Raw genomic sequence first — 21537 nt, forward strand, 5'->3', positions numbered from 1 at the left:
AAGTAAAAAAAAAAAATTCCCGTGTTATTTAAATGGGAATTTTTTATCTTATGGGAAAAATTTTTTTTTGTGCGTTGAATTATAATTTTTTTCACATGCACTAAAAAATAAATGTTGCTCCGAAATGACGCACCCTAATGTACACGTAATTTTAAGTATTTGTTTGATAAAAAAAATGTAAATTGGAAACGAAATTTTTTTTTTACAAAAACTTCCTTGAATAGATCGGAATAAAAAAATAAGAAAAGGAGGCTGGTAAATCAATGCCAAGGCTCGTTAAGTCGGTGAAGGTGAACAAGATTCAACAATTTGCTTTTAAAACGTCCATATATATATTTATATATATTTTTCATTATTTCTACAAAGAACTTAAATACAACTCATTTGTAATTCTCGTTGGCTTGTGTCTAGTAAAATATTTATTAATAAAGTTTAATTGTTTTTTATTTATTTAATTTATTAATTAATTTTTTTTTCACTTAATGGAGTTGGAAAAAATTTAGTGATAATAAAATCATAAGTAAACTTCTTTTTTATAAATAATGTCGGACACTGAAAAGGATATACCTGTTTTTACATATCGTAGATTAATATCATTGCATATTGAGGATGAGTCAGATAATAAAAATAATAAAATTTGTGGATTTCATTTAACGCGATCGCCATGGGATCCTTATCCATGGATAAGTTACGTTGAACCTGGAAGTATTGCTGATAAATCTGGACTTAAGTTATTAATTTTATTTTTTTTTCATTTTGTGAACTGGCTTAAGTAAATTAAAAATTTACATTACACTTGTGTTCGTGATGTGATTTCATGAAGTTTGAGTACCCACATCGATATATTTTGAAAATAAAAAAAACCAAAAAAAAAATTTTTCAAAAATTTTTTTTTGGAAAATAAAGTCGATTTTAGTGAATCTGATGTCATTCTGAGTAAAATAAGTACCCACATGCCTACGTTTAAAAATACATGATAAGAAAATTAAAATGGCCGCCATGTTAATGATTAATTAACTCATTAAAGTAATCTACGACCATATTATTGTAATATAACTTTGTGGGTACTCATTTTACTCGTAATTACATCAACTAATAATATATTCTGTCAATTTTATAATTAAGTCAGTTTAGAAAATTTTAATTGAATAATTAATGAATTATTTTAATGCAAATTAAATTTTAGAGCCGGTGATTGTCTTTTGGACATAAATGCAACTGATATAGTTGGATTAAGGGTCAAAGAAATAGCTTCGTTGATAAAACGTGAACCTGGGGTTACAATAGATTTACAAGTATGGCGTCATGATGGCGATGAAAATCAGGATACATCTGAATTTGGCGTCGCGGTATCGGGACCACTTCCTTCTTTGGCACGTAAATTAGCTAAAGCCGTTTCGGGTACAATTTGTGCACTAGAGTGTCCGATTTGTTTAGAAACCGCCTCCTCGCCAGTATCTCAGTGTGTCCATGGTCATATTCTGTGTTCAAATTGTCGTAAAAAAACCCCGAGATGCCCAATTTGTAGAATTAGGTTAGGCCAGGGCAGGTGTCTACTCGCTGATCAAATTCAAATAAATATCCGTGATGCTTATCAAGAAGATTTTTCACGTTTGGTATCTCAAGCTTCAGCAAATGGTCAAATTTTGAGCTCAGCATTAAGAGAAAAATTATTTGGTAAATCTGTCGGTAAAAATACTGCCGATAAAAAAGAAAATGCGATTTTACCGGCTGTCCAAATTAAGCGACGGCTGGGAAGATTTCTTCTAGGTAAATTTTTTTTACCCGTAACTGGTCTACTAGATTTAATTTTTTTACCGACCGTTAGTCTACAGTTGACGTTTTGTTCACTGACAGTTGGTCCAACAGCTAAAATTTTTTTACCGACCGTCGGTCTGAATTTTTTTAACCGACAGTTGATCCAACAGTTAAATTTTTTTTAGGAGGTTTTGATAAAGCGGCATCTGTTGATAATTTAACGAACGAGCCTTCATCATCATCGGCAACAGCATCACCACTACCATGTTACCGACGATTAGGGGAATTATTTACCGGCGATCGGGCTAAATCGGCCAGTACTGGAGAATTACGTGAAGCCAGAGATCATTCACCTGCAAATAAAACCCAACCAAATGGCTCCGAATTGGAGGGGACTAGAAATTTTTATAACAATTCAAGTGGATATTTAAGTGTTCCGGTGCCATCGACACCGTGTTGGGGCGGTTCTATGGAATCTGTTGTAAACTCATTTCCATGTCCGCTGGGTTATAAAACTTCTTGCTATGAGCCGGTTCATAATGAAAATTTAATTGAGCATTTTGGTAAAAATCATCAGATTGTACAAATTCACTTCTATGGATCTAAAATAACTATTCCGATAAAAATGGATTTTAATTGCGATACTATTCATGTTATTCATTATGCCAATGATTTATTTTTTTTTCATGTAAGTATTTTTTTGTTATTTTTGGGAAAGAAAAAGTTTTGGGAAAAAATTAATTGGATTTTTGAAAAGGGGATCAAATTTCCTGTAGAATGAGTACCAACATCGATATATTCTGTTGGGGTCACCAAAATCCTTTTTAATTATTTATTATATGGTTTTTTTTAATTATGGGGTAAAAAAAATTTTTTTAAGAAAAATGAGGTGAGTATTCGAGTAGGAGATGAAATTTCGCGTAAAATGAGTACCCACATTGATACAATCGAAGATAGTTTTTTTAAATTGTTAACAAAAATTACGTTAATTGTTCACAGAGCGGCCATTTTGGATTTTTGATGAAATTTATTTATATGCGTTGTGGGTACTCATTTTACTCGTAATTACATCAAGAATAACTCAAACGTATTAATTTTCGAAAAAAACAATTTTTCAAAATAAAAAATGATAATTATTTTTGTGGCGCGAAAATGTGAGTGTACGTTCAGAGAAATTTTAATTACAAATTTCACTAGACCTAATTAATACTCGTAAGAATATAAATTAAAAAATTATTAAATATTAATCTTCTGTTTATACCGCGGCCATATTGGATTTGGTGACTCACCAAAATATAGTCATGTGGGTACTCAAACTCGAGGAAATCACCTCAGGAATTCATATACCCACTCAATTTTCCAAAAAAAAGTCCTCAAAAAAAAAAATTTGAAAAAATCACCAGCGATAAGCAAAATGAAATTTTTCAATTTTTCTAGTTCGAACAAGAGACAGCATGGATGACAAGCCCATCAACTAAAGGCGAGTGGATTCTACACGGCAAAAGTTCCGAAAACACGGAAATAAAATTGAAACGTCGGATCACTAAAATCGATAACGTAAAACCAGTGGCCGATCTCGCACCAATTCCTAAGGCATTTAATATCATGGTCCTTGATATTGAACTACTGGTATCACAGTCCGAGGGTCTAGATATTTAATATTATTGTGAATAATAAAATTTCAATTGTCAATGATTAACAATTTTTTTTATTTCGTATACAAAAAGGTACAAAAGATATAATAATTATAATTACAATTACAGTAACACATACTGTGTTTAATCACTTATTACAACAAGTAAATTAATCTTGTGTAATAATAATAATCACTTATACTCTAAATAATTGAGCACAATTATTGGTAATTAATAAGTTCATTAAAAAGTATGAAAGCTCGTGGAAAAAAATTTTACCAATTTCTTATTTCACCGGTTTATGAATAATAATAATAATAATTACTATTATTATTACTTAGTACTATAAATTTTTAAGGCACATAAAAATATAGAATATGAAGTTTTAAACCAATTTATGATATTTCATATTTTTTTAACAATTTGGAAGACTTAATTATTAATAACGATTATTTTAATTATAAAAATAATTTTAAAGTGAATATGTAATTTTTAATTATAAAAAACGGGTAAGATTTTATTGAGTAAGGGCAGCACTAGCCTTCGGCTCGTGAAACCAATGGGAAACGAGTGCGTTTTTACTGGGAAAAAGTCGATTATGGGTATAGATAATTATGAAAAATATGTTCCATGTAATGGGGGTTAATTTTACTGAATGATGGCAGCAGTAGCCTTCGGCTCGTGGAGCCAACGGTCAAGCAATTTTGATGAAATTTAAAATATGAGTTGTCAGTAAGATTATACAGTCAGTAGACTCAATAATTCATTTTTTCAAGTTAATTTACAATTTGTTAGTACACGCCTGGGACGAGTGTACATGAGCCTCGAAAAATTCAATTTTTCAATGACTACATTTTTAAAAAATATTTTTTTTATTAAGTTTCAATGCAAGTAATTATGAAAAATAAGTGTGATGTGATAAAAGTTAATTTTACTGTATGATGGCAGCAGTAGCCTTCGGCTCAGGCAGCCAACTTCATCGTCAACGAACGGGAGTGTGTTCTAGCCTCACAAAATTTAATTATTAGAACAGATAATTATTAAAAATAAGTTTGATGTCATAAAAGTAATTTTTACTATATGATGGCAGCAGTAGCCTTCGGCTAAGGCAGCCAGGTTTTCAGTCAATATAAGGTAAGTGAATTCTAACCACAAAAATGTTAATTATTAGCACAGATAATTGTTAAAAATAAGTTTTATGTCATAAAAGTAAACTTTAGTGTATGATGGCAGCAGCGGCCTTCGGCTCAGGCAGTCAATTTAACGGTCAAAGTGATAAAAGTATATTCTAGCCTCACAAAATTTAATTACTAGCACAGATAATTGTAAAAAATAAGTTTGATGTCATATAAATAAATTTTACTGTATGATGGCAGCAGTTGCCTTCGGCTCAGTCAGCCAACTTTGCAGTCAATATAAAATGAGTGTATTCTAACCACAAAAATATCAATTGTTAGCACAGATAATTACTAAGAATAAATTTGATGTCATAAAAATAAATTTTACTGTATGATGGCAGCAGTAGCCTTTGGCTCAGGCAGCCAACTTCACGGTCAACGTCAAACGAGTGCGTTCTAACGACAAAAATATTGATTATCAATACATATAATTGTCAAGAATGTTTTATGTCATAGAACTAAATTTTTTTGTACATTGGCAGCAGTAGCCTTCGGCTCGTGGAGCCAACATTCAGTAGTTTCCGTAAAAATAAACGTATTAAAAAAAAAAAAATTACATATTCACTATATTTAACAATAACTTAAGCTAATTATTACTCAAACTATTATTAGTACTGTGTATTTCCTTCATATAAGGATAATAAAATGCATAATCTCCCGTGAGTGCAGCTCTGCCCGCAAGAATATTATAAGAATTTTCTAAAACACTTTTAGCGACTTCTTTAGACGGGACTCTGATAGTCAAATTTATTGACTGATCTTTATTTGCTTGCATTAAAATTCTTTTACCTGGCGGTGGCTGGGGTAAAATGGACCCGAATGACGGCAATGATTGTAACGAACTATTATTACAATTAATGGGAATTTTTTTAGCTTTACGTTTTTTACCCCGGGAAGTTAAAGATTCTTCTTCTTTTTCTTTGTCGCGCTTCGGGCAACTGCAGACACGGACTTCGATGCTACGGCGTCCGACTATTTCGCGTGTCTCAGTTTCTAAAGTGAATACCAGCTGAGTTGCGCGACGATTCATTCCAGTAGAGCAGCTGTTTTTACAGTAAAACATAAAATCAAGAGGAACATAAGAGCAGCCTGGCTGAGGAGCACCCAGGGGAATTATTACGGAATTATGTCCGTTTATGTCCTCGTAAAAACTACGGGGATGAATGCAACGGACGACTTGTTTTAGAATTAGCGGGGACATATTTCGATTCGATGGACTGTCAGTCCCGATGTGATTGTGGCAGCGCAACACTGGTTCTCCGCGGTAACGATCTTCTGCAAAAACGAGAGTCGTTCGGAGATATAAATTTTCAACAGCCGGTGACCATTGGAAGCGTAATGGCTGCCGCTGCTCCATATCGATGAAGATTTTTCTCAGTGCAGTCGAGTACTGGTGACAAAATTTTTTGGGCATTAGTTTTAAATTAAAATTGCGGCGGAAGTATCAGAGATAGGGCTAAGAAGTACTGAGATAGTTTTGTAGGAAATTTAATTTGCTACAAAAAAGGTTTCTGTCAATTTTTAAATAAATTCAATATTTCAAAAGTTATTTTGATTTTAAATAATTCGTAAAATAATTTCGTAATTTTTTTAATTTTTTGGGGAATTTTAAATTGGAATTCTGGGTAAACTATCAGAGATACGACTAAAAAGTACTGAGATATTTTTGTAGGAAATTTAATTTGCCACAAAAAAGGTTTCTTTCAATTTTTGAATAAATTCAATATTTCAAAAGTTATTTTGATTTTAAAGAACTCGTAAAATAATTTCGTAATTTTTTGGGGAATTTTAAATTTGAATTCTGGGTAAACTTTCAGAGATACGACAAAAAAGTACTGAGATATTTTTGTAGGAAATTTAATTTGCTACAAAAAAGGTTTCTGTCAATTTTTGAATAAATTCAATATTTCAAAAGTTATTTTGATTTTAACTAACTCGTAAAATAATTTTATAATTTTTTAAATTTGTTGGTGAATTTTAAATTTGAATTCTGGGTTAACTATCAGAGATACGACAAAAAAGTGCTGAGATATTTTTGTAGGAAATTTAATTTACTACAAAAAAGGTTTCTTTCAATTTTTGAATAAATTTAATATTTCAAAAGTTATTTTGATTTTAAAGAACTCGTAGAATAATTTCGTAATTTTTTTAATTTTTTGGTGAATTTCAAATTTGAATTCTGGGTAAACTTTCAGAGATACGACAAAAAAGTACTGAGATAATTTTGTAGGAAATTTAATTTGCTACAAAAAAGGTTTCTTTCAATTTTTGAATAAATTCAATATTTCAAAAGTTATTTTGATTTTAAAGAACTCGTAGAATAATTTCGTAATTTTTTTAATTTTTTGGTGAATTTCAAATTTGAATTCTGGGTAAACTATCAGAGATACAACAAAAAAGTACTGAGATATTTTTGTAGGAAATTTAATTTACTATAAAAAAGGTCCTTACGAGTTTTCATGTAAAGTCTGTAGTTGAGGCGCTAGAGTATCAGTTCGAATAGAGCCTCAGGAATGAATTGAAAATTGAAAAAAAAAATACTTACGACGCTACTTTTGCCTTTACCCTGGGGTATAAATAATTCAAAATTATATTTCCCAGGGAATTCCTCGATAATCGGTACCGTAATTGACGATTGCCGTGGATCGAATTGCAATGGATCAATAGCTATCCCATTGGGATTATTAATATTGTCTTGCTGTGGATGCAAGTCGTATTTTCTTTCCATTGACTCTTCTTCATTTTCTAGTATCGGCAAATTTGATAAGTCTCTAAAGATTAAAAAGATTTTTAATTAATTAATTAAAGTAATTATTTATGATCTTGAAGTAAATGAGTGTGAATGTAGCAGACGGTTGTCCATTTTTTAAATTTTATAATCAATGAATAAAATGTAAGTGGAGTAAAAATAAAAAAATGCATGTATAGATACAAGCCAAATCTGTACGCGCGTTTTTTGAAATTTCATTATTTTTATTCATTTATTTATTTAATTTGAATTTATAAATTTTCTCATGGCTGCTACATTCACTCTCATTAAAATAAAATGACAATTAAAAATTTTCGGATTTTTTTTCAGCATACAAATTTAAAAAAAAAGAAAACTAAAAAATGCACATGTAGAAAATTGAAAAATCTACAGGTGCAATTTTTTTAAAATTATTTATCGCTTGAAAAAAATTCAAAAATTATTAGACGTCTGTTTGCTACGATCCTGAAGTTAACCGACAATTAAAAGTTTTTGAATTTTGTTTTTTAGCAAAAAAATTACAAAAAAAAAGGAAATTAAAAAATGCACATGTGGAAAATTGAAAAATCTACAGGTGCAATTTTTTAAAAATTATTTATCGCTTCAAAAAAAAATTCAAAAATTATTAGACGTCAAAAAATCTACAGGTGCAATTTTTTTAAAATTATTTCTCGCTTCAAAAAAAATTCAAAAATTATTAGACGTCTGTTTGCTACGATCCTAAAGTTAACAGACAATAAAAAATTTTCGGATTTTTTTTTCAGCATATAAATTACAAAAAAAAAGAAAACTAAAAAATGCACATGTAGAAAATTGAAAAATCTACAGGTGCAATTTTTTTAAAATTATTTATCGCTTCAAAAAAAAAATCCAAAAATTATTAGACGTCAAAAAATCTACAGGTGCAATTTTTTTAAAATTATTCATCGCTTCAAAAAAAATTCAAAAATTATTAGACGTCAGTTCACTGTGATCCTGAAGTTAACCGACAATTAAAAGTTTTCGGATTTTGTTTTTTAGCAAAAAAATTACAAAAAAAACAAAAACTAAAAAATGCACATGTAGAAAATTAAAAAATCTACAGGTGCAATTTTTTAAAATATTTTTTTTTATAATTTATCGCTTCAAAAAAAATTCAAAAATTATTAGACGTCAGTTCACTTCAATGTCATTAATAATAATAATAATAATAATAATAATAATAATAATAATAATAATAATAATAATAATAATAATAATAATAATAATAATAATAAAACAAGTTATTGTTATTGTGACCTTGAATTTTTTTCTTTGTTGTCAAAAAAAAAAAATGGCAGCCAAGAATTCCATAGAAAAAAAAAACATAATATCAAAAAAATAAACATTTAATAAATATACTAACACATAACAGTTTACAACTCTTATTGCTATAATTATTATCGTAATAGAGTAATTACTATTATAAATAAAAAAACTAGAGTGACGCAACAAAAATACTTATGGGGAACAATACAGAGCAGGCAAAAAATGACGATGCGTTAAAACTTACACGTGAGAACTTATTTCATCAAAAACAGTGGAGTCGTACAAATCCGATTCTTGCGAACCGGAATATCCGATAGTTGTACACATTTCCGGCTGATTGAAAATCATATATTTATTTTTAAATTTAATTGTAAGTTATAAATAATTATTATTTAAACAAAACTTTTGTCACCGGCGTCACCACAACCACAACTTTCCCCCGTATTCGCGTAATCAACAATGGCGCCGCGGCCATCTTTTATTTTTTTCTGCGCAAACTCTAGATCCTAATATCGAAAAAAAAAGGGGAGGGGAAAAAAAGATTTATAGACACACACACACATATATATATATATATATAATACATATTAATTACACTTTAATGTATTGTCTAATCTATCGATAAAAAAATAATAGACGTCAATGAATAATTACATGAAAAAAAAAAATACTGTACATAATTTTGAATTCATAATGTTTATTTTTTATCAAATGATCATAAATAATATATTTTATAATAGCGTTTGACTGCAGGCCCATCCACAGTTTTATTTATTGGTAATTAAGGCACTGAAGTCATTGAATTATAAGTAATTTCTTGAGCCAAAACGGCGGGATCTAGAGATTTGGATAGTGGACAATCCATACGTTGGAACCGATGATTTAAACATACTTTTATTTCACTCAAATAATATACGTCATCTGCCTGAGTCTGAAAATAATAATAATTAAATGAATATGAATATTTAAAATATTGCGGCATTTTTTAAAATTAATTGATTGGGATTTTTTAAAATTCATTTCAAAGCTCAAGTTTAGACGTCAGTTTTTAAATTTTGCGAATTCTTTATCCCCGTACAGGAATCTTGTGCGAATTTCACCCGAGTCTTTTTAGTAATTCAGTAAGTAGATGTCTGGCGCTTGACGCGACTTCGGTTCTTGCTGCAGACACTTGTAAAACATTCAAACTCAAAGTCTTAAGCAAAACTCGCACAAGTATCGAATTATATATTTTACCTGAACAATTACGCGACTGTACCTCTGATATATTGATAATTAATAAATTGTAATGTCATGCAAAGAGTTGATGCAAAGACTTGCGCAAGATATTTTGCTGACGACACATACACATGATCTGCGGCAGATTTGCGCAAGACACTTGACATAACTGTCTCTGCCACTCTACGCATAAATATCGTGACCCCGATAGAGGGGGCAGAGCGCCAGAGACAGTTATTTAAAATGTCTTGCGGAAATCTGTTGCAGATAATGTGTATGGATCTTTCAAAAATTTATTGCTCACGTCTTTCACAAAAACTGCGTAAGAAATTTCGAACAATGTGTCATACATTAAATGTCTACAATATAATTGCATACAATAACATGAGCAAGTGACAGATAAATCTTGCCTGAACATCTGATGAAAGATTTATAGTTACATTAAGACGCAAGACGCGGAAAAAGTTTTCTTAAAACCGTTTTCACAAGACTCGCGCAAAACTGCTGTAAAATTGTCTTTAAAAAATGAATTGCGTAGTAGTTAATTTTTCTGTGAAAACTTTGCGATAATTGTCTTGCGCAGCCACTTGCCACAGACATTTTGTCTGCGCAGGAAATACCACAGACCGTAATTTCGTTATATTTTAAAATTCTCTACCCGGATTCCGTCTTTGATTCAGGTGTCAAAAAATTAGTCAGGTAACTTTTAATAATTCTGTCCCGTTATAAAGTAACTTACCGGGTCCTTAAAAGTTATAATAGATGGTGCACCATAATGTGGAGTAATAGCATTATATATTTGTTGTAAAGTCATTTTAGATCCAGGAACAAAACCTGCTTGACGCAAAATTTCTTCAAATCTTACATTATGTCTCAAACTAAGTGCCTTTCTGAAGTAGCCCTCAATGTCATTAACAAATATCGAACGTGCAGCACACGCCCCATGTTTCTCCCATTCGTTTTTCCAAAATCTTTCATTTTCCATATTTATCGAGTACCAGTGTTCATTAAGTTCTCGCGTCATCCGGCTCAATTTACTTATATCAAAACGCATATTCTTCATAGCACATTCTTTTGGCGGAGCGATTATTATTCCCTTTTTGTTTGGCCATAATCCATGTATCACCCATTTATTTTCTCTCGGTGCAGTTGCTCTTATTGTTACTGAATCGAGATGGAGAGTAGGTACCCAGAGCATAGAAAATCCATAATAATCAAAACAACTTTCGGCTGTTGATCCTGGCCGGCCACATTTTATTTTTTTTAGTTGTTGTTTCGGTGGCGTATACTCCAGCGCTGTAAGGACACTAGGACGTTGCTGACCACTAGTACCTGGGGCATTCGTATTCATTTTGGAGCGGAGCTCTTTGACCTTCGCCTTTTTCTGTCTCTTTTCATTGTGCGTGTAGTCTCTGTTCGATGAAACCAGTCTCATGTGTTCATTAGCGAAGTCTCTCATAGCAGTTTGCTGAACTGGTACCTCCGAAAGATCATCCGAAGTATGGTATTCGTGTGATGGTTTTCTTCTAACTAGTCCTGTAACAGGATTTGTTGGGATTGGTACAGCATCATTCTGAAGAATCTCCCTCGTATTGTATCTAGTTCTGGGATCAAAGCTTTGACGGGGCAAATAATTTTCTGGTGCGGGAGTTGCAGAAGGTGACGAAGATCTCGGGGGAGAAACAGAACGTGAATTATGTCCACTATTAGATCCTCCAGGTGGTGACTGGGGTCGACTACGATGTCCTCCAGGTAGTGGCTGGTGTTGATGACCAGATCCTCCAGGTAGTGGCTGGTGTTGATAACCAGATCCTCTGGATGGTGAAGTATGTCTTGGATTACCGAAATTTTGCATCCTTGCAAATGGATTTACAGAAGATGACGAAGCTCCAGAAGTTGAAGGTTGATGGGGTGAATTCGGTGAATATGATGAACCGTATCCAGATGATGTTGATGCTGAATGGGCTAGTGGAAGATGAGATGGTCTTGAGGATCCAGCTGATGATGTTGATGGTCCTGATGATGGTGATCGTGCTCTTTGTGGTGAAAAGAGAGAGTTGGCTGGATTATATTGCGTGACATGATTACTTGACGGACGATGTCTGCTTGGAGATCCTGGAGGACTTGGAGATCTTGATGATCCGGAACTTGATGATCCGGAAGATCTTGATGATCTGGTGATTTTTTAGAAAACGCTGATTGTAGTCAGAGTTTTTGAGGGTGGGAGCTGCGGACACGACGCTCACGATAAAAAATTTTGAAAAAAAATCTGTTGCAAGTTTTTCTGAAACCTGGGCAAAATGGCCCGGCTGTATAATCTAATAAAATAAATTTTTTTTTTATGAAACAAAATTTAAATTTTATTATTTTTTCAACCCGATCGTCAGTCTCGTAAATAAATTTTTTTTATTATAAATATTTATACATACTTGGATAGTCGTTTAATTTGAGTTTTATTAAAGTATGTAAGCAAATTAAGAGCGAGGAAAAAAAAATAATAAAACAAAAAATTTTAAAAATAATTTTTCAAAGTCGGCCATTGGCTCCCGAGGAGATTTAATTTTTAAAAATATAAATAATTGGAAAATAATTTATTATTTTGTCGAAATAGATTTAAATTATTTTTATCGGCGGCCCGTCGTGCCCCAGTCTCCATTATAGAAAAAAAAAGACCCGGAAAATTTCCATGAGCGGCCTAGATGTTAAAAAAAATAATAAACTTACGATCTTGATCTAGATCTAGAACCCCATCGACCCGCGGAAGTCTGATCTAGCAGCAGAGCTGCGATAAAACATGAAGCAAAAATATAATTCCACTTCATTATTATTTTTTTTTATAAATTTTGACATTCGGCACCAGCGGTTGTGATGCTTAACTTTTTCTACCCACGAATATTCCACTACTGAATAGACAAATTCTTTTTTTTTTCTGCAGTAGAAATATTAATTTAGTATCTACATTAAATTAATTTTGAATGGTGGGGGCGGGTTTTATTTACCACTAATGAGAAACTGAAAAATATTTCTCAGAAGACGTCACAGCATTATTTTTGATGGTCATTAAAAGTTACTGCATTGAATCGTTATTAACTTTAAAATATGACGTACACGCTATTGATTACCACGGAAATAAAAAGTGATTTCAAGTGAAGCGTCGATGATTTACTTATTAATAAATTAATTAATTAATTGTTCACGTAGGTGCGGGCGTTAATTTGATTGTTACAATTGTTGGATTGAGATTTCATAAACAACTTGATGAGGGGCAGGGGGGGGAGATCATATTTTTGCTGCCGTGGCACTCGGTGTAATTTGAAAATTGATAACTGGTAACTAGTTATGACTTCGGGTACGTCAACTATTCGATTTTAATCGTTTTTTTGAATATATATATATACATATAAATATTCTTATGAAAATAAAAATTACTCATAATTATACCTCATACTTGAAAAATTCATATAAATTTTTAATAATTGCATTTCATAAAAATTCCTGATAATTAAATTTCATAAAAATTCCGCATAAAATGCCTCATACTTGAAAAATTTATATAAATTTTTCATAAAAATTCCTTATAATTAAATTTCATAAAATGCCTCATACTTGAAAAATTTATATAAATTTCTCATAAAAATTCCTCATAATTAAATTTATCTAAATTTTTCATAAAAATTCCTGATAATTAAATTTCATAAAAAATTCATAAAATGCCTTATACTTGAAAAACTTATATAAATTTTTCATAATTGCATTTCATAAAATTTCCTCATAAAATGCCTCATACTTGAAAAATTTATATAAATTTTTCATAATCGCATTTCATAAAAATTCCTGATAATTAAATTTTATAAAAATTCCTCATAAAATACCTCATACTTGAAAAATTCATATAAATTTTTAATAATTGCATTTCATAAAAATTCCTAAAAATTAAATTTCATAAAAACTCCGCATAAAATGCCTCATACTTGAAAAATTTATATAAATTTTTCATAAAAATTCCTCATAATTAAATTTCATAAAATGCCTCATACTTGAAAAATTTATATAAATTTCTCATAAAAATTCCTGATAATTAAATTTCATAAAATGCCTCATACTTGAAAAATGTATATAAATTTTTCATAAAAATTCCTCACAATTAAATTTCATAAAATGCCTCATACTTGAAAAATGTATATAAATTTCTCATAATTGAATTCCATAAAAAAATTCATAAAATTCCTCATAATTGAATTTCATAAAAATTATCAACTGAAAAAATTTTTCATCTTTAAAAATACTCATAATTTGAATTATTAAAAAATTTTATTCAATAATATATTTTACAATTAACATATAAATAAATAAAAAAAAATATATACACACAATATCATAGAAAATATGATAAATTTAAACATTTTTATAAAATTCCATTTGTCATCTGGCCTCGTAATTATCAATTAAATTTTTATCATAAATTGTTTCCCAAACAAGACCGTCGCCGTCAGGCTTATGTGCCGACGGCATCAAAATATGCCACCAACTCCGTCCACGGAGCCCTAAAAATATTTCCCAATTTTTTCTGGGCCCAAAATCATAAGGATTTTCATAAGTTTTTCCTAAATTGTCATATTTAGCAGCTTCTGTTGAATTTATACGAGCTTCAATACTCGTTTCGCCTCTTGCTATTAATCCCGCGTGCCAAAATGTCAGTGCCCCCAATGCCGCGAAAGTCGCGACGCAAATCAATGCCGCGAATAAAATTAATCGACGTCTTAAATCATGTTCTTTTATTTCTTCATTTTTGCGTGAAATTTCCAACAATTCTTCTGGGCTCAAATGATCCATTGATTCTGTCTAAATATTATTTTAATTAAATAATTAATTAAGAAAAAATTTTTACAATAAATTATTTTTTAGAGAAATTAAATTTCCTATAAAAAAAAATTTATTTAGTTTACTTACCACAGGAATTATAACAGAATTATTTATTCTAACAGGATGACCCTGAAGATCTGGATCTTGGGATGGAAAATATTCTTGATATGCTATTTCAACTCCGAAGAGCATTAAAAAACCTACCCCTAGAACTGTGAATGCCATGTATTGAAAAAAATGACGATGATTGTAATGACCGACGCAATTATTCAGCCATGCTATTTATTTATTAAGAAATAAATAATTAATTTTCAAGATTATTAGTAAGAAATTCGTAGAATAAATTTTAATGTCTGTTAATAAAAAATTCTAATTTTTTTTCGATGCAAGTAAAAAAAAAAAAAAAATGATTATGACAGTTGAATTAGTCAGAAAATTTCCTGTTATTTGAGTACCCACATCGATATATTTGAATGAAGTTAGTGTTAACGATCAACTCGCGGTTAATCCGCGGATTGGTTGCGAAAAAATTATTCTATTTAAATATAATGTTGTGGGTACTCATTTTACAGGAAATTTTATCTACTTTACGATGATACAAGTTGTTTTGTCAAAAAAAAATTCCATTTATAAGGTCAAAATAGAACAACTCATTTTTTTGTAGTGATTAAAAAAAAATAATTGACACGGTTAAATTGGTGCCAGAATTTCCTGTAATTTGAGTACCCACATCGATATATTTAAAAAAAGTTGGTGTTAACGATCAACTCGCGGTTAATCCGCGGATTGGTTGCGAAAAAATTATTCTATTTAAATATAATGTTGTGGGTACTCATTTTACAGGAAATTTTATCTACTTTACGATGATACAAGTTGTTTTGTCAAAAAAAAATTCCATTTATAAGGTCAAAATAGAACAACTCATTTTTTTGTAGTGATTAAAAAAAAATAATTGACACGGTTAAATTGGTGCCAGAATTTCCTGTAATTTGAGTACCCACATCGATATATTTAAAAAAAGTTGGTGTTAACGATCAACTCGCGGTTAATCCGCGGATTGGTTGCGAAAAAATTATTCTATTTAAATATAATGTTGTGGGTACTCATTTTACAGGAAATTTTATCTACTTTACGATGATACAAGTTGTTTTGTCAAAAAAAAATTCCATTTATAAGGTCAAAATAGAACAACTCATTTTTTTGTAGTGATTAAAAAAAAATAATTGACACGGTTAAATTGGTGCCAGAATTTCCTGTAATTTGAGTACCCACATCGATATATTTGAATGAAGTTAGTGTTAACGATCAACTCGCGGTTAATCCGCGGATTGGTTGCGAAAAAATTATTCTATTTAAATATAATGTTGTGGGTACTCATTTTACAGGAAATTTTATCTACTTTACGATGATACAAGTTGTTTTGTCAAAAAAAAATTCCATTTATAAGGTCAAAATAGAACAACTCATTTTTTTGTAGTGATTAAAAAAAAATAATTGACACGGTTAAATTGGTGCCAGAATTTCCTGTAATTTGAGTACCCACATCGATATATTTAAAAAAAGTTGGTGTTAACGATCAACTCGCGGTTAATCCGCGGATTGGTTGCGAAAAAATTATTCTATTTAAATATAATGTTGTGGATACTCATTTTACAGGAAATTTTGTCTACTTTAAGAAAATAAAATTTATTTTGTAAAAAAAAAAAATTTACTAAAAAATTTTTTATTTGTCAGGGAAAAAAATTTTTTTTTGTAAAGAAACGATTAAAACTTTTATACCGACACCATTTGCTGTTTTTATAAACACCTCCGACTCGTATTAATTAATAAAGGATACGACAATGATGATCCATTTTTAAAATACATTTATTACAGACCGAACAATGATGAGTGCGTGGGGGTTTTGGTCTGATACATTTCTTACAAATGCTGACAGCTTCAGGAATTAATCCACCGGTTGGTGGAAAACCAGCTGGTACATTAACACCCATGTAGTAATGAAATAAAACATTTACCAGTAGCCAGTTTCCGATTATTATTAATACTAATGTAATTAATGGGCTTTTATTCCACCAGTATGGGAAACCAATGTAATAAGCGATATAAACAATTACTGCTGTTAATACTGTTACTATAAATACCAAGATCTAGTGATTTAAAAATTTATTATTATTATTATTATTATTATTTATCATTAGTATGATTATTAATATCGTGTAATTTAAAAGTTCGAATTCTAGCTAAACTATCAAAGATACGAAAAAAATATATGAGACCGAATTTGAAGGAAATTAAATTCTCTACAAAAAAGGTTCTTATCAATTTTTCTCTAGACTCCATAATTTTATCACAATAAATTTTTAAAATAAATAATAATTTTAATTGAAAATTCTAGCAGTCGTCAGTTCATACATTTTAAATTCCAAATTCTAGAGAAACTATCAAAGATATCACAAAAATATATGAGTCCAATTTTGTAGGAAATTAAATTTCCTACAAAAAAGGTCCACATCAATTTATCTCTAGACTCGACAGTTTAGTCACAATCGATATTTTAAATAAATGATAATAATTTTAATCAAAAATTCTAGCAGTCTTCAGTTCATAAATTTTTAATTCCAAATTCTAGGGAAACTATCAAAGATATGACAAAAATGTATGAGACCAATTTTGTAGGAAATTGAATTCTCTACAAAAAAGGTCCTCTTCAATTTTTCTCTAGACTCGATAGTTTCATCACAAAAAATTTTGTAAATAAATGATAATAAATTTAATCAAAAATTCTAGCAGTCTTCAGTTCATAAATTTTAAATTCCAAATTCTAGGGAAACTACTAAAGATATGACGAAAATATATGAGACCAATTTTGTAGGAAATTAAATTCTCTACAAAAAAGGTCATTGTCAATTTTTCTCTAGACTCGATAGTTTCATCATAATAAATTTTTTAAATAAATGATAATAAATTTCATCAACAATTCTAGCAGTCTTTAGGTCATAAATTTAAAATTCCAAATTCTAGGGAAACTACTAAAGATATGACGAAAATGTATAAGACTAATTTTGAAGAAAATTAAATTCTCTACAAAAAAGGTCCTTATCAATTTTTCTCTAGACTCGATAGTTTCATCATAATAAATTTTTTAAATAAATGATAATAATTTTCATCAACAATTCTAGCAGTCTTCAGTTCATAAATTTTAAATTCAAAATTCTAGGGAAACTATCAAAGATATGACAAAAATGTATGAGACCAATTTTGTAGGAAATTGAATTCTCTACAAAAAAGGTCCTCTTCAATTTTTCTCTAGACTCGATAGTTTCATCACAAAAAATTTTGTAAATAAATGATAATAAATTTAATCAAAAATTCTAGCAGTCTTCAGTTCATAAATTTTAAATTCCAAATTCTAGGGAAACTACTAAAGATATGACGAAAATATATGAGACCAATTTTGTAGGAAATTAAATTCTCTACAAAAAAGGCTCTCATCAATTTTTCTCTAAACTCGATATTTCATAAGCTACAGCCAAAATATCAAATCTCCTAAACTAAAATTCACATATCAACTTGTTTTTTTAAAAATAAATTAATTATCTAATTAATTAATTAACAACTCACCGGTCCCAATACCACTGTAAAATTTTGTACAAACCAAAAAATAGGTTCCATTAAAGTATCACACGCATAACCCCAATCCAAAAAATCATTGTAAAATAAAACTAAGAAAGTTTTTTTAAATCTGTACCATTTTTCTTTGAAATAAAGTCTGAAAAAAAATATTAATTATCTTTTAATTACAGTAAAATTACTCTATAAATATCAAGAATACTATATATATTAATCTACATATTGTTCATATATTTATATTTAATTTAAAAAATATAACTTACGAAATACGTTTCGGTACTCGCATTAAATTCCATATTATCTTTCTAATCATTTTAAATTGTTTATATTTATAATTATTGATTGTACTTCATATATTTACATACATTGTAAGTCATATATTTATATGTGTTTGTTTATAAACATAAATACATAACCTCAAAAAAACTCACAGCGAAGCGGGAGTTTGAAAATTATTTAAATTTCTTTAATTATATATGTACATATATTTATATATATATATATATATATCTAAATGTATATATACATATTTGTTGTCTCTAATTACTTGTAATTGTTTATAACATTAATTAATATATTTAATAAGCAGTTTTTTTAATTATTTATTTATTTAATTTTGCGCGGGAAAATAAAAATTTGAATTAAAAATTAATTACGATAACAATAATTAGAATTTTTGATAATTACTTGAATAATTATATATAATTTTTAGTAATTAAATATATGAAAATAATTTTCTTAATAAAAGAATTAAAACTTTAATTTAAAAAATTCAAATTTCGTGCCGTTTTCAAAAATTAAATTAAACAATTAAATTAATAGACCTCAATTAAATTAATTAGTTCATATATATTTTCAAATGTATATATGTATATATTCATATTTCATATATATTTTAGTAATTAAATATATGAAAATAACGTTTTTAATAAAAAAATTAAAACTTCAATTTAAAAAATTAAAATTTCGCGCCATATTTTAAAATTAAATTAAACAATTAAATTAATTAGTACATATATATTTTCAAATGTATATAAATATATGTTCATATATATATTCATATAAATATGAGTTTTATAATTTTTTAAATTTCGCGCCTAAAAAAAAATCAAATAAATTAATTTTTAAATGAATTAATAATTAAATAAATTAATAATTACTAATTTTAATAAAAATTATTCAATAATGAATCAATAAGAAAAAAAAAAAAAATTACTTGTAATGACTCTGGTGGTGCGCAGAAATTGCAGCATAACCTCAATAATTGAAAAACAATAAAAGAAATAGGCAAGAAGTGAAAAGAAAAAAAAAAAACTAATGAGTTAATTAATAAAACAAGTGAGTGATTGTAATTATTCGTAAGTAAAATAAAAGTTTTTTTTTTTAATTTGACATTAAAAATTTTTCGAGCTTCTGTCATTTTCTGTTTTCAGATAAAAAAAAAAATTAATCGTTGGATAAATAATTATAGTAATAACAAAAATGTTGAGAACAAGTGGAACAATAAATAAATTGATGAATAATTTAATAATGACAGAGTGGGTTGGAACAAATGCAGTTAACACACAAATAATAAGATGGTGGAAAAGAAAACCTATGTGGTTACCACCGGCTAAATCAAAATTATTTAGAATACGACAAAGAGTAATTATACCCCAAGACGAGGCCGCTGAAAATCGAAGACTTAATAATAACTATAATACTTACAGAAACTCATTGAGGTTTGTTTGTTTTAATGTTTTATATTTCTTACATTTTTAAGGATTTTATTCTTTAACAGAATTTTTTGAGATTATTTTAATAATTCATTTTTATCAAACGGTAAATTCCCTTTTGTTTAAGTACCCACATCACTGTATTCAAAATTGAAGAAATTCCAAGTAAAATTTTAAAATTTAAACTTTTCAAAAATTAATTTTTATAAAAATTGATATCTGTTCTGTATTCAGCGTCCAATTTCCTCTAGTTTGAGTACCCACATCACTGTATTCAAAATTGAAAAAATTCCAAGTAAAATTTCAAAATTTAACTTTTTAAAAATTAATTTTTATAAAAATTTGTATCTGTTCCACATTCAGCGCCCAATTTTCTCTAGTTTAAGTACCCACATCACTGTATTCAAAATTGAAGAAATTCCCAGTAAAATTTCAAAATTTAAACTTTTTAAAAATTGAATTTTATGAAAATTGATATCTGTTCTGTATTCAGCGTCAAATTTTCTCTAGTTTGAGTACCCACATCACTATATTTAAATCTGAAAAAAATCCAAGTAACATTTAAAAATTTAAGTTGTTAAAAATTAATTTTTATAAAAATTTGTATCTGTTCCACATTTAGCGCCCGATTTCCTCTAGTTTGAGTACCCACATCACTATATTTGAATGTGGAAAAATTCCAAGTAAAATTTCAAAATTTACAATTTTAAAAAATTAATTTTTATAAAAATTGATATCTATTCTGTATTCAGCGTCATATTTCCTCTAGTTTGAGTACCCACATCACTATATTTAAATTTGAAAAACTTTTGCCGGAAGTATTCATTATAATTAATATATCTAATTAATTACAGAGCTTATTTCATGAAAATTGTTGAAGAAAATAAAGAACAATTCGATGAAGAGTTATTGAGAAAAGCCGAAGAAAATGATTTCAATGAGTGTCAAAGAATAAATGATTTGTGGAACCAAGATCGAGCGCAAGTACGGGCTGAGAGAGTTCGTAGAGAAGAAGCTGAGCGCCGGATTGAAGTTTTAAAGAAAGTTGAGGATAAAAAGGTGCGAGATGAAAAAATAATGGAACAAGTCGAGGCGCGAGTTAAACAACTCAAAGTCGAGGCTAAGACTTTCATTACTCGGGAAACTATCGATCAAGTCATTGAGGAAGCGATAGCTAACAAAGTTGACTATAATTACGCTATTGATCCGTACGGTAATAAGTACGATGAGAAAACAATTTTGGATCATCAACTCAAACAACAACTCCAGCAGTGATCATTTTTTTATGTAAACTTATATATTAATTATTAATAAATATATGTCAAACATTAATTTGTAGTAAATAACTTTTATATTCATGTGATAAAAAATTAAATTCTCTTTCAAATGAGTACCAACAAGGTCTATTTATTATTAATATACATACATATATATGTATATATATTTAAAAATGTATGAAAAATAAGTGCAGCTTGTTGGTACTCATTTGAAAGAGAATTTAATTT

At 28.8% G+C, this 21537-nt stretch overlaps 5 protein-coding genes across 7 annotated transcripts; 2 read left to right on the forward strand and 3 right to left on the reverse strand.

Annotated features, from left to right (window-relative positions):
• The first annotated feature begins 385 nt into the window (after nucleotides 1-385).
• LOC130669585 (uncharacterized) lies at nucleotides 386-3674 on the forward strand. 2 transcript variants are annotated; one of them, XM_057472570.1, is made up of 4 exons: nucleotides 386-772; nucleotides 1187-1770; nucleotides 1944-2446; nucleotides 3196-3674. In XM_057472570.1, exons 1-4 carry the CDS (start codon nucleotides 543-545, stop codon nucleotides 3415-3417), a joined length of 1539 nt encoding a protein of 512 aa, XP_057328553.1. In that variant the 5' UTR covers nucleotides 386-542; the 3' UTR covers nucleotides 3418-3674. The 2 variants fall into 2 exon arrangements, with proteins under 2 accessions (XP_057328553.1, XP_057328562.1); XM_057472579.1 differs by having other exon boundaries at nucleotides 386-730; nucleotides 3196-3672.
• LOC130669610 (cellular tumor antigen p53) lies at nucleotides 3628-9078 on the reverse strand. The gene is made up of 3 exons (XM_057472599.1): nucleotides 8851-9078; nucleotides 7116-7341; nucleotides 3628-5960 (listed from the first exon to the last, which is right to left on the reverse strand). The coding sequence occupies exons 1-3, from the start codon at nucleotides 8952-8954 to the stop codon at nucleotides 5157-5159; spliced, it is 1134 nt and encodes a 377-aa protein (XP_057328582.1). The 5' UTR covers nucleotides 8955-9078; the 3' UTR covers nucleotides 3628-5156.
• A 235-nt stretch (nucleotides 9079-9313) lies between these two features.
• LOC130678187 (zinc finger CCCH domain-containing protein 18-like) lies at nucleotides 9314-12646 on the reverse strand. Its single transcript, XM_057485259.1, has 3 exons — nucleotides 12549-12646; nucleotides 10564-11998; nucleotides 9314-9537 (listed from the first exon to the last, which is right to left on the reverse strand). Exons 1-3 carry the CDS (start codon nucleotides 12644-12646, stop codon nucleotides 9388-9390), a joined length of 1683 nt encoding a protein of 560 aa, XP_057341242.1. The 3' UTR covers nucleotides 9314-9387.
• Nucleotides 12647-14194: 1548 nt separating this feature from the next.
• LOC130674184 (palmitoyltransferase ZDHHC16A) lies at nucleotides 14195-18737 on the reverse strand. Its single transcript, XM_057479456.1, has 5 exons — nucleotides 18581-18737; nucleotides 18309-18456; nucleotides 16525-16834; nucleotides 14775-14965; nucleotides 14195-14666 (listed from the first exon to the last, which is right to left on the reverse strand). The coding sequence occupies exons 1-5, from the start codon at nucleotides 18628-18630 to the stop codon at nucleotides 14247-14249; spliced, it is 1119 nt and encodes a 372-aa protein (XP_057335439.1). The 5' UTR covers nucleotides 18631-18737; the 3' UTR covers nucleotides 14195-14246.
• Nucleotides 18738-19506: 769 nt separating this feature from the next.
• Nucleotides 19507-21364, forward strand: LOC130667906 (probable 28S ribosomal protein S26, mitochondrial). 2 transcript variants are annotated; one of them, XM_057469845.1, is made up of 3 exons: nucleotides 19507-19655; nucleotides 19751-20038; nucleotides 20887-21364. In XM_057469845.1, the coding sequence occupies exons 2-3, from the start codon at nucleotides 19800-19802 to the stop codon at nucleotides 21305-21307; spliced, it is 660 nt and encodes a 219-aa protein (XP_057325828.1). In that variant the 5' UTR covers nucleotides 19507-19655; nucleotides 19751-19799; the 3' UTR covers nucleotides 21308-21364. The 2 variants fall into 2 exon arrangements, with proteins under 2 accessions (XP_057325828.1, XP_057325820.1); XM_057469837.1 differs by having other exon boundaries at nucleotides 19528-19675.
• The last annotated feature ends 173 nt before the right edge of the window (nucleotides 21365-21537 follow it).

This window comes from Microplitis mediator, chromosome 1 (assembly GCF_029852145.1).
Source record: "Microplitis mediator isolate UGA2020A chromosome 1, iyMicMedi2.1, whole genome shotgun sequence".
In the NCBI taxonomy this organism is placed as follows: Eukaryota; Metazoa; Arthropoda; class Insecta; order Hymenoptera; family Braconidae; genus Microplitis; species Microplitis mediator.